General features: G+C 36.6%; 1 protein-coding gene across 21 annotated transcripts in view; it reads left to right on the top strand.

The window, feature by feature from the left end:
* DLG1 (discs large MAGUK scaffold protein 1) overlaps positions 1-12,744 on the top strand; it is a 149,568-nt gene extending 136,824 nt beyond the window's left edge. For 16 of the 21 annotated variants that reach the window (XM_048315007.1, XM_048315004.1, XM_048315003.1 and 13 more), the window contains 6 exons: positions 1,685-1,735; positions 3,746-3,847; positions 4,093-4,265; positions 7,812-7,921; positions 8,284-8,375; positions 11,020-12,744. In XM_048315007.1, coding sequence (XP_048170964.1) covers positions 1,685-1,735; positions 3,746-3,847; positions 4,093-4,265; positions 7,812-7,921; positions 8,284-8,375; positions 11,020-11,126 — 635 coding nt within the window. In that variant the 3' untranslated portion in view covers positions 11,127-12,744. Of the gene's footprint in view, positions 1-100; positions 137-1,684; positions 1,736-3,745; positions 3,848-4,092; positions 4,266-7,811; positions 7,922-8,283; positions 8,376-11,019 lie in introns of all 21 variants that reach the window. The other 5 variants (XM_048315016.1, XM_048315001.1, XM_048315018.1 and 2 more) reach the window with 2 other exon arrangements.
* Positions 12,745-12,760: the final 16 nt, after the last annotated feature.

Below are 12,760 nucleotides of genomic sequence, written 5' to 3'. Positions count from 1 at the left end.
ATTGTAAATGTCATGGATTTGCTTATGTCAATGTGTAACTCTGAGCACTTTTTATTAAAATATTCTTTTAATTTCTTCTTACTGCTGTCTAATATGAAAGTTATCTTGATTACAGATGAGTACGGTTGTTCAAAAGGTTCATTCCATTAATACTAATTTTTCTAAAGTATTGAAAAGCAGTGACAATATATACTTTTTGCCCTCAATCAGGGGATGCTTTTCAATTGTTCTTATCTCTTTAGTAGTCTGCATAACTAATCTTTGACCTTATAGCAATGTGACTTCTCCAAAGAAATATCTAATTATACGTGAGCTGGATCTTTCATAGATGAGTTGATAGTTGGTGACTCCCTATTCCTCTCCCTAGCCTAAAAAGGGTTCTGAAAGTATATACTGTCCTTCTAAAATCCATTTGCATGAGTAACTTTTTGAGATATTAAAATGTACAGGTTGCATGGTTTTGTGTCTGTCTTAAGGTATTCCTCACTTGCAGCAATTTAGGAAATTAAAGTCTTCCTTCATGTATTGCTGTAGGACAGTTTGAATGCAAACTTATTGCAAACTAAGAGAAATATTTCTGTTAATGAAATGGTAAAATTTAGATTTAAAATATCAGTGGCATTTGCTTTGAAATAGAGATAGATATATAGAAGCAATATATGAATTTATAGAAGTCTTTGTCTTTCCTCTGTTTCTACACAACTGTGGTGTAGCCTTGGTATGTTCTTTTGCCTGTTTTAAGTATGGCTTATGAACATCAAAGAATGCTCCAAAATTAGACAAGTTAAATACTTGAGGACTGTATTTTCTTCAGTTCAAAGCTATGTCATATAATTTGAGCTTGTATCTTCAGAATTATAAATTCTCTGCTGTCACAGTTAATTTTTAGTTATGTCATTGAAAGAAATTTTACTCAGAGATATGTTAGACTAGAAGTAATCTTTTAGAGACATGGCAACTGAGGTATATTTCAGATGCTTTCACTAACATTTAAAAAGCCTACAGCTGTCAAAATTCAAGACTGAGTTATTTTAGTTTCATTCACTGCTAATGTGCTTCCTGGAGCTGAGAACAATCCAAAGCATTCCTTGCTTTCAACTTTGTCTTTAAAAATTAATTGATAAAATAGTAGTTGTTTAGTATATACAGTCGTAGTGTTTTTGGTAGAATTAGAGTGGCTGAAGATGTTTATATAAATGCCAGTTCATGGTAAAGTTAATGGAAGATCTGTACACCTTGACATACATGGTTACCAGCCATGTATAAATATGGAAAAATGTAATTGTAAATGCTGGCTTCAGAGGATGGAGAATGCTCCCGATGCGGGTGGCACTGCTCTAGCAGTGAATGACAGCATGCATGTGTTGCATCCAGGACATGTGGGGAACAGCATCTCAGCAATGCTTGAAAGTTCTTCTTGTGCTTGACACCAGCTTGACATGCCAACATACACCAGGAAGTTATTTATACTGTATGCGTCTTATGCTTTAAAGCTTGGTGTTTGGCTTAGCTTTGTGAGTTTTATAATTCATCACTCTTGAAAGATGTCCCTCATCAGTATCATCAGTATTGTAATGCATATTGCTGAACAATGTCTGTATCGTTATAGTCCATGGAGTGACTCAGCTTAAATATGTTGCTTTAGGAAAAAATACATTCATATGTCTTTGCCTTTACATTTTAGGTGGCCAGGAGGAATATGTGTTGTCATATGAACCAGTCAATCAACAAGAAGGTTTGTAGATCTCGCTCAGTAAAAAATAATTTGAATTGTTAGAATGCTTCATGTACCTTTATGTACTAAGCACCATTATAAACAACTTCACCCTTTTAAACTTACTGTTATTCAAATGAATAAATTATAAAGGCATAAATTATTAAATAAAATGTCTATATTATTTAATGCAAAATCCAAAGGTGGGCTACTTCAATAATTTCTTGTGTGGTTTATATTGTGGAAGGAAAATGTAGTATGCTTAACAGTTTCATCAGTGAGAACCTTGGAAATTATCGTTTTCTTCTGTTTCATATTGCTTTAGCATTCTCACTGTTTCTGTCACAGCAAAAAGTGTGTGAATAGATCACTTGTCTATTTACCAACTTTAATTGAAATGTCTCTGAACAGTCTCCCATTTCTGTATGGACTTCTTACGTGGCTAATTTGGTTAACAATTGCCAAGGGTTTTTTTCCAGAAAAAAAGTAAAATTTAATGAAATGGAAATCAATAGGAGAAAATATTTTCTCACACTTGCATTTAAAAAAAAATGCTTTTCACTGATTTCCAGTGGAATGGTTTTGTGTCTCTTCACCTTGGTCTTGATTGTGATTCACTGTGTGAATATAGACACAATTTTTAGTGTTCCCAATCACTGGTACAGGTGCTTTACATTATTTGATACATAGCTCATATACTTGTAAATTATTCTGATGAAAGGAATGTCCTTTGGGAATACTTATCTGTTACCTGTCAAATCAGATGGCAGTCAAAGTAAATATACATCACATATTCACAGGAATTTTGAGTGCCGAGATTTCATTTTTGGTTTCCTGCAGTGAGTGGTGTGGCCAAGTTGTTTTTGCAACACATGCACCTGTATAGACTTTCCACTCTGATTTGATAATCATGGCACAAAGGCCTCAGTTTATCAGTAATCTTCCAGAAGTAGTAAAAATTGTTATACAAGGCTAATATAGACTACATTATTTATGTAATATAATTTGAATTATTGCAAAATGCCAAATAAAGTTATGGATGAGAAATGCTTGAATTAAGACTCTACTAGAAATTGGGAGATGGTAGCCCTCTTTGATATAAAGTAAATTATGCCTAAACTAGGAAACTGGAGTTTTGTCACCCTCACAGGAGCAGCTGCTGGTCTGTGTGTGCCCCCTCGCCAGAGGGACTCACAATGGGAGAAAAAGCAAAGATTTTTGTTATTTAATTAATAAGCTGATAGTTACTGGATTCAAGACATTCCTCTTATGAATATAGTAATGCAGTGGAAAGGAAATAGCTCTGAGTCAAATTAAAATATGTTTAATATGCCAGACTATAATTAATTGGTACTCATTTGTGCAGACAGATTTGAACCTAAAATTAAAATTTTTACTGCTGAAATTACATGATCGTGACAACATACTTGGGCATTATTGTCTTAATGGTTCTTAAAGTGTGATTAGACATAATCTACTTAAGCTTAATTTTCAACTAAAACCCCTTTATTATAAATAATTAAACTACTTTTAAAAGATACTACACTTAATTTTGTAAGGGTGTTAATAGTTACAGAAACTATTTATAGTTGAGTCATTTTGTATGTGAGTGCTTAATTGTGGTCTTACAGGAAAAGAAGCTTCTTCCAACAGACACAGAATGTCGTGAACTGTGCTGCTGCTTAGGTGTCTCTTTGAATTGAAAAGATTTTCAAACCTCCCCTCTTTCCTTTTTCCATTAAAATTTAGGATGTTACTTTGTGAAAAGGGTTTTTTTTTCCCCAAAGGCTTCATAATTTAAGACTCATTTTCAATCACTGAGGATGATGATTTGAGAGTGAAGGTCTAACATCTTACTATGACTATGATATTAACTGATTTATGTTCTTCAACGTGTTTTTATTCTCTTTAGAAGTACATATTCTTTTAAGAATTAAAATCATTGCTATGTGAGAAAGCTTATTTTGATGAACTCTTAAAAGTTAATAATCATATGAAATATAACTGATGTTATTCCTTTATGTTTAATAGTCAGTTACACTCGACCTGTGATTGTTTTGGGACCCATGAAAGATAGAATAAATGATGACCTGATCTCAGAATTTCCAGACAAGTTTGGGTCATGTGTTCCACGTAAGTTTCAGCAAACACTAAGGCAATTTTAAATTATATTTTTCTCTTAATTTTTTAATAGACATCCTCTGTTTCTTGGGTTAAAAAAAAGTTAATATATTGTTTAAACTTTATAGACCTATCTTAATGTTGTCAATCTGTTTGTGAAAATTTTGCAGTATAAATGGGAGACTTTTTGGATATTGTAGCGAAAAAAAGTCACTGTTTTTTATTTTCCTTTAAAAACTACTGGTTTATATTTAAAGATACTACTAGACCAAAACGAGATTATGAGGTGGATGGACGTGATTACCATTTTGTCACTTCTCGAGAGCAAATGGAGAAGGATATTCAGGATCACAAATTCATTGAAGCTGGCCAGTACAATAATCATCTTTATGGAACAAGTGTCCAATCAGTGCGAGAAGTAGCAGAAAAGGTAAATCAGTGCCACTTACTTTCATTTACTGAGGTGATTATATGCCTGTGCTGACAGAGAAAAAGAGAAGAATGGCAAGAAGCCATTAGGAACACTCTGACTTCTAAAGGAAATTGTATAAAACTAGAAACAAAGCACATTGTCACAGATGCATTTAAGGAAATAATGAAGCTTTGGAATAATGAAAGCATCATGATTAAATTGTGGGAAAAGAGCAATGATATTGTGCCCTCTCATTTAAAGAGAATATAGAAGAAATAATTGGAATCATAGGCTAATGAGCTGAGCTCACATACATAGATCATTAACTAATTAAGGTAGTGCTGGTAGAATTAATTAATATGATGATCCCTTTGACATAGACCTGTGTAGAAGAAAACTCGTAAAAATGTTATTCCTTGTGCTCCTCATAGTTTTAGCTAACAAAGGGAAAAGAGTAAATGTAAAGAATTTAATTTTAAAAGTATTTTTTTCCATAACTACACTTATATTTTGAAGATTGACCTTACTATTTCTATCCCAAAGTGATTTGAGTTAACTATTTCTTGCAAATTCTACTTATTTCTAAAGTCAATCTGAAGTTGACTTGATCTGTCTGAAAAAAAGTGGGAAAAAGAAAGTGTATGTCTGAGAGTGCTTGTCCTAAAGAAAAATTTTTGGTGAAAATTTTTTGCAAATGTTCCATGTTGAGTTGATGAGTGTTGCTCTACTGCTTACAAATCCAGTGCATTTACAGTAGCCAATGTTATCTGATTTCTGTGAGAGAAGGACCAGCTATTTTCTAGGTGGGAACTCACAAGTGTGGGCACAGTCAGTCTGGACATGCAGAGGGTAAGTATGGGTAACCCATGGGCCACAGGAGTGTAGTTAAGTCCTCTGGAAAACTCTGTAGACCATTTTGACCAAATGGGTGAGTATTGCTATTTCTGGCAAATGAATTTACTGGAAGCAAAACCAGGGCAAACACGGTGAGATTCTGTGGGTCAAGTGATGTTTTCTTCTCCTGTCTTTCTCACCATAGGGAATGGAACCTGGCCCTGTGGGATATAGTGAGAAAAGCAAAGGAAAGAATATTAATTACAGAATTGTTCAAGTAAATGAACAGTACTTTGTATGGGAGGCTGAACAAAGCTGTGAAATTATCATATGTGGATAAATGATGAAACTGTTGAACAGCTTAAACATTATAAATCTGTTGGCAGTTGCTTCACTTGGTAGCACGAATACAATCCTTCAGTTCCATCCTGGACCTGAAAGTGGCTCTGTTCTTTTGTCCATCTGTTGGGATTAGTAAGGTACAAAATTGCTGTGAATCTTTCACAAATGGACATGAAGAACAAAGTATTACCGAATGTCTCCATGCAGTTAAATGTCTTGCACAGGCACTGTGGGACTTTGGGTAGATGCAGCAACTTCTCAGTTGCAGCTAACTTTATTTTTCTGGGAAGCAATGGCCTGTCCTTCAGAACTTTACTTCAAAATCATGACAGGGCTGCAAACTGGTTGATCTGGGACTACTCCCATCCTTGTATTCTTTTCCATCTTGCTGAAAAGATGAGTCTTTTCAGTGGGTTTTATTGCTGGGATACAAAAGATGATTTCCAGGTTTTCTACTTGGATCAATTTAGGAGAAGACAGAACAGAAGTGACTGCTATTGCCCCAAAAGAACCAGAAACAGTATTCTTAAAATAGCTTTCAGTTGTGTTCATTTGCCCATGCTTCCAGCTGATCCCTGTCTCTCTCGTTTCCTTACCCGCGATGGTAACAGCTAAAGATGCTTTCTGATGTCATTGTTCAGTTATAGAGGGCACTGGCTGCTGTGCTGTGCTTCTCAATCAGATGCAGTGCAAGTAAGGAACTAAAATATGTAAAATATTATTCTAAATGCACTGTGCAAAGAGTAAAATAGCTTCCCTGGATGAAAACATGATAGTATCACGATGTACTTGTGTTTCTTTTCCTTGTCTTTCACTTGAAAAGAATTTTCATATCCTCTTTCCTTTGGAATCATCAGCAGTTTGCAAATCTCTGTGTCTTGAGGCCACAGTTAATGAACATTCATTGCTGATTTGGATTAAACTGTCACGGTTATATCCCATAAAGTCCAGCACAGGTACTGTGCTGGCTCTCTAGCCCTTCACCCTTTGCCCCAAATCCTTTGGCTCCTGGCTTAAGTTGTTGGGCCAAATACAGCAAATAGTGTTTTATTTGAAAAAGAAAAAAGGACTAAGTAATGCTCTTAATTCTCAGTTCTCAGAGCATGTGCCACATTTAAAGATGTGGACAGATGAGCACATGTAAAATACTCTGCTAGGACATACAGACACCTTTTTTAAATGTTACCAGTTGGCATCCAAACCCATGGACTGGATCTGGGAAACAGCTATCATTAGCTGAAAGCAAACAGACATATGCATTGTTCATGTGGGAAGAACACTTCTCTTTAAGAATTCCTGAAATAAAATTCTGATTTTGTTGTGCAAGAGATCAAATGTAAACGATCCTAGTTATTTCTTCTGCCAGGAAGCAGAAGCATGTCAGTAATTTCAGACATTCCTCCAGGAATGATCTCCCAGGAGTTCAGGAATGCTGTTGTATGGTATGAGTAACCTTTGGTTATATGGTACTTGCGGGTTTGTATCCTGGCTCACAGATTTCTGCAATTCATATTGGTCACTGCTAAAGAAAAAGCTTTTCTTAATGTACTCACCTGAGAGTGGTTTTCTGTTCCTCTTCCCCTGTACTCCTCTAAAATGATGGTATGCAAAATTAATCCTCTGCTACTCAGAAAGGAAAGAAATAAAAATATGTGATGTGGAAATGAGCATATCTGAGATGGAAGGAGCTGAGAACAGGAAGAGCCTTTGAAGTGAAGCTGGAAAATTCTTTATAGTGGGAGAATACAGAGGAGTAGGAAAGCAGCCTTACCACAGTCTTCCAGCTGTCCAAAGAATGGTCAAGTTACATTTGTTTCTCAAGAGATGAACAATAAATCAACACAAATAAATTGCATTCACCATCTCCAATGTGGTATTTCTGCTGGGTGGTACCTGGGGGAGGAGAGGGCTTGCGTGCAGTTCCATCTGAAGGTTCTATGGTGGCATATTTCCCTGCCAACAGGGTTGTCACTCCCTCAGGTATACCAGTTAAGTCATCTGGCTCCTCTCTAAACTGCATCTGTGACATGGCCACCTCCCTAAAGCATCCTCAAATTAGTACCAAAACTAAGCAAAATAAAAAATTTGTTGGTGTGGTTGAAGTCCAGCTGCTCCTCTGTACGATTCTGCGTTGCTGATTGAGCTGCAACCTGTGATGAAGAGAGGAAGGAAGAAAGAAGGGTCAGGAACATCTCAAATGATGTCTGAGCCAACAGAAGAGATTGGGGGACCTTGTGCCAAAGTGGTGAAATCACAGTATCATTGATGCAAATAATCTAATTTTGTTGGTTTCAGTGGAGACATGTTTTCTCTTCTAAATTATTATGCTATGCTACTTGTGACTTAAACTTTACTTAGTGCCATTTTCCCTTCTCTGTCACTTTTTAGGGTAAACATTGCATTCTTGATGTTTCTGGTAATGCGATCAAAAGGTTGCAGATTGCCCAGCTGTACCCAATCTCCATTTTTATTAAACCCAAAACAGTGGAAAATATCATGTGAGTAAAAGTAAAGTACCTCAGGCTAAATTGTTTGAGACTGTTGTATTTGAAAAGCCAACCGCAAGTTATATGCAGACAATTGTAATGTTTGCATTTTAAATAATATTTAATTCCCTGAGTTTAATTTTTAGGAACTTTAAGATGGAGCTTCTAATCCAAATTAAAGTGCTTGGGAACAAATGCCATTGTGTTTAATTCCATGCAACATAATGCCAGAACAGCTTATTTCCACTACAGTCTTTGCTTGGTGTCTTTAGGGTTAACCCTCTTATTAGGATTAATACTCAAACAGTTTAAAACTTTAAAGACTCCAAGTATTTGACAGTAGTTTAAAAAAGGTATGATGTTTTCCCTTTCAGGGAAATGAATAAACGCTTAACAGAAGAGCAAGCCAGGAAGACATTTGAGAGAGCCATGAAACTGGAGCAAGAATTTACTGAACACTTCACAGGTGTGTTTTGCTTGTGACTGCTCACTTGCCAGAGTTGAAATTTTATTGCTTGCTGTAAAAATAGTACTTGCCTAACCACTGAGATAGTGAGCTTTGTTTTTCAGATGACCTGTGATTACTTTGAGGTATAGAGTCATCTTAGTATCTCTACACTGATTTCACTTTGATCAATTAATGTAATAGACACAAAAATTTACTGGGAACCTAATTTAGGTTTTAAAAACTCTAAGACTTTCTACCATTTTCCTGGGTATTGAAATGCAGGTGTTTGTTTTGTTGGTGTCTTTTACACTTAAAGATTTTATTTGCAGACCTGAAATTGCTCAGCAAAGCTACTTGTAGGAAATTGTTAATTACCTTTTTTCTTTTAAATTGGGAAGATGATCAAGCATAATGGTAAATGAAGCCTCTGAAAATTGAACATGCTACAGCATTATGGTACTTAGGGAATCAAATTTGTGCATGCCATGGGCCACCCTGTAACAGCAAGGGACGGGCTGCAGTCACTCACACTGTGCTCTTCTTCTCATTGTGGCTTCTAATGCAGGGAGGATGGTCAAGTCATGACCTTCAGGAGCCCAGAAATGAACCTTCCCTGTTCCTACCCTGACAGACCTTTCCTTTCCCTTATATTCTCTTTTGCAGTGTTTTAGTGTTTGCTGCCCCATTCACTTCTTTTCTCTGACATGACTCCTTTGTCCAGTTCTTTTCCCCACATCCTGTGTGGGGAGAGCTGTGAATGCAGCAGTCTGCTTCAGCTGGGCAGAGACACAGGATGTGGTGATGGCTTCACAGGGAGGAACCAGCATATTCCCTGCCCAGTCTTCCTGTGCCTTGTTCTCTGCATTTTGTGCTACCCAGCTGTCAGTTTATCCCAAGACTGTACCTTGCTCTTCCCATAGCTGTCTATCTGTCTGCACCCAGAAAGTTACGGGACTCTCAGCATTTCTTGAAAATTCTTCCTATTATAGAGTCCCTTACCAAATAGCTTGCAAGTGTATTAGGTTTGTTGTTCAGAAAATGAATGAGTGTATTTTAATACATATCAATTACATATTTAGTCAGTAACTGGTATTATCCCAGGCTGTCTCAGGGCATTATATAGGACACTTTTCCAAGAAATTAAGGGACATAAATCACGATGTTTCAAAAACCTAAAAGACTTTTCAAATGCTGTAGTGTTTAGATCCATGATTTTTCTCCAGAGTATAAGGCTTGCTGACAAAGGAAGATGGTCAGACTTCTCTCCTTGATAATCACGTTACAACCAGAAACTCTTTTCTGAATCTGTCTGAGATACTTGAAGGCATTATAGATCCCAATTACAGTTTGGAGTCTGCCACCTATGTGAGTCAGGTAGTAAAACAGAAAGTGTGAGTATTCCCTAATCTGTGAAAAAATACCACGTCCTGTGGTAACTGATACCAACTTCAACAACAGTTTCCGTTTCCACAGACTTTAGCTTAACGTGAAGCACATGAAAAGCACATCTTTTGCAACTTTCAGGTTAGTGAGGTTTGGAAGAGCTGTGGTTGAACTTAGCTGGAGAGAAGGTGCTGAAGCTTGTGGCCTATTTGCATTGCAAAGACATTTCGAATTCTTTCTAATGCACTGTTGTGCTGTGAACATTGCACTTGGCCTGTGGCAATGGAGCAGCCTCTGCCCACAGGCAGTACAGCATTGGGCTGCAGATAGGGAGAAAGTTTTTAAGAGATGAGAATGCAATGGTAGGAATAAAATGGAACTAATTTGCATGAAAGCAAAGCTTGGAAGCTGTAGTACTCTTAATGCACGGAAGAGTGAGTCTGACTTGCCTCCAAAACTCTTTCATGCTAAACTTCTTGGATTATTGACACTGAGATTGTGACACTAATTAAAAAGAAGTTGCTGTCTTACAGTCATTGCTCTTCCAGGCTGAAGCGTTGGTAAGAACAGCTCAAACTTCATCTTCATTTTCACCAGACCATACTTTATTCTCATATGTCAGAACACATTCATATTGGCTCATTTCTAATTATTTTCTAGCCTTGGCAAAAATATATCTTAACTTACACCATAGAAATGAGTATAGATTGTGCTTTTAACTCTATTAAGAAGCCTCTTGTCTATAAAACTTAAATCTGTTGTCTGGACAACAAACTGTGAGTTTCTCCTCTTTTTAGCCAAAAGCAAAGGTAGAGCTAGCAGGTAGACATCACAAGGTCAGGCAGCCTTGCTGTGCCAGCTTCAGGATCAAGCGGAGGAGTTCACCAGCCTGTGAGGACACAGCCCTGCACTGTCTTGCTTTGTGTTGGGAACACAAATGAAAGTTGGGCCAAAAACAATACTGGAGGATGTGAATTGACTCAGGCAAATTGGAACATGTGGCTAGGAAAAAGTTAAAAAACTCCTTGGTTGTATGTATATACTTGGTAAGACAGTGGAAGCCACTTCATGTCCCCAAGGAAGTTCTGTATGTGTCCTGCAGTACCAGTCTGTGCTTCACTCCAGCACAGAAACCGGGAATGTCCATGGGTGTCTGTTCCTTCAGCAATCAGAAATCCTCCTGCCACTCTGAGGGGAAAGAGCAGCTTGGCGTGGAGCAGCCTGGTTTCTGCACGGAGCGAGGAGGGATGATTGCTGATTGCCGCATTATGTTTTGCAGCTATTGTCCAGGGAGACACACTGGAGGAAATCTACAACCAAGTGAAACAAATCATAGAGGAACAGTCTGGTCCTTACATCTGGGTTCCAGCAAAGGAAAAATTATGAAAACAGATTTTTATTTTTCCTTTTTCTAACTGACATCACCTACTACATCTGACAACTCTTAAGCCCTTCCAGTGGAGCCTGCCTCTAGTTCTTTCCAGCGTGGTTCATACCCTAACCATCACATTCTACAGTTCCCATAATGCTTTACATTTGGTGTCTCTCTTAGTTTAAATAATTTGTATTATTGTGTGTTGTTGGTTTGCCATTTTTCAAACATGACAGTGGAATGGCCTGACCAGCTATTAGTTTAGGGTGGGGGTGGGAGGGAATTGCTTGGTAAAATTCCTTAATGTTTAAGGGAAAGTAACTTTCAAAGATTTTTCAAAAAGCTTTATAGACATTCTTTTAAAATTTCATAACAATTGAAAGAAATGTTGTATTCAAGGAAGTTGTAAATTATGAGTAACTTTGCACGCTTAACTTTAATAGCATGGTTTGGTCAGGGCAATCAATTTCAGGTTTTATTTTCTGAGTTCAATCCTATTGTCACAGTATTTTCTTTTCTTTCCAGGCAGTTAGAAAGAAACCTTCAAATTTTGAGTTAGCATTTTCATTAAGTCCCATTACTACTCCTGAAGAGATATTCATTTTCATAATTTCATATGGATATTCTTATAATCTATTTTTTCATTTTTTGCCAATAAAATTGCTAGGGACAAAGATGTGTAATGTTTTTAATCTTCCTCATGAAACACTATTTATAGTGTGTTACAGAAATTCTTTATAGATAATGATCATCACACTTTTTGAGCCTAAAAATATGTTTACGTGCTAGGAAACCTTGTATTTTTCAGAGGAATGCCAAATTTCCATTGGCAGTAATTCAGAAAACAGCTGCAGAGATGGTCATTAGGGCAATGAAAGAATGATTCATAGCCTAAAAATGTGTGTGTTCTTAGGGGTCAGATTTTAATGAATATTTTACCCACAATAACTGCCTATTTTGTTATAATAAATATATATATATTAAACTTTCTTTAACTAAACTCTGTAACTATGGGAATTATTTTCTTTACATAGTTGCGCACACATATAAATATATATATATAAAATATATATTTTTCTTTTACCACCTACTCCTAGCTTTTTGTTTTGAATAAAAAAAAAAAAATTAGAATTTACCTTCCTTAATCACGGAAAAATCAAATGGGCTGTGATGGCTGGGCATGAAGTCCAGGGAATATTAGTACAAGAAAAAAATACTTGCAAGTTCTCCTCTTTTCTATGGAACTCCAGGTATTTCTCTTCCCCCGTCCCCTTTGTAATATGCATGTCTTAACCAAAGGGAGAATTCAGAGTCAACAATATATTTTTTTCTGTACATGTTCGTCTTGGATTGCACAGTCACAAGATTTTCCATTTGCAATGCACAAAATTCTGTGCTGAATGTTATGGATACGTTGTACCAAAACCTCCAATAATGAAATTCTCTAATTCCTGTATTACTTGGTACCTGCCATTGCTTGTTTGCAACGGATTGTTTTTGAGAGGGATGTACTTATGGCAGTCATGGGGCAGTCACACAACCAAATCAGCTTTGGTTTGTAAAGAATTACCAACACTATCCATTCCATTTGTTAGAAAGAGGAGAACAGCTAATAAACTTGATTGTACAATATATTTGTCAAGCGTGT

This window comes from Corvus hawaiiensis, chromosome 10, assembly GCF_020740725.1.
Source record: "Corvus hawaiiensis isolate bCorHaw1 chromosome 10, bCorHaw1.pri.cur, whole genome shotgun sequence".
In the NCBI taxonomy this organism is placed as follows: Eukaryota; Metazoa; Chordata; class Aves; order Passeriformes; family Corvidae; genus Corvus; species Corvus hawaiiensis.
This window is presented reverse-complemented; position numbering and strand designations above follow the sequence as displayed.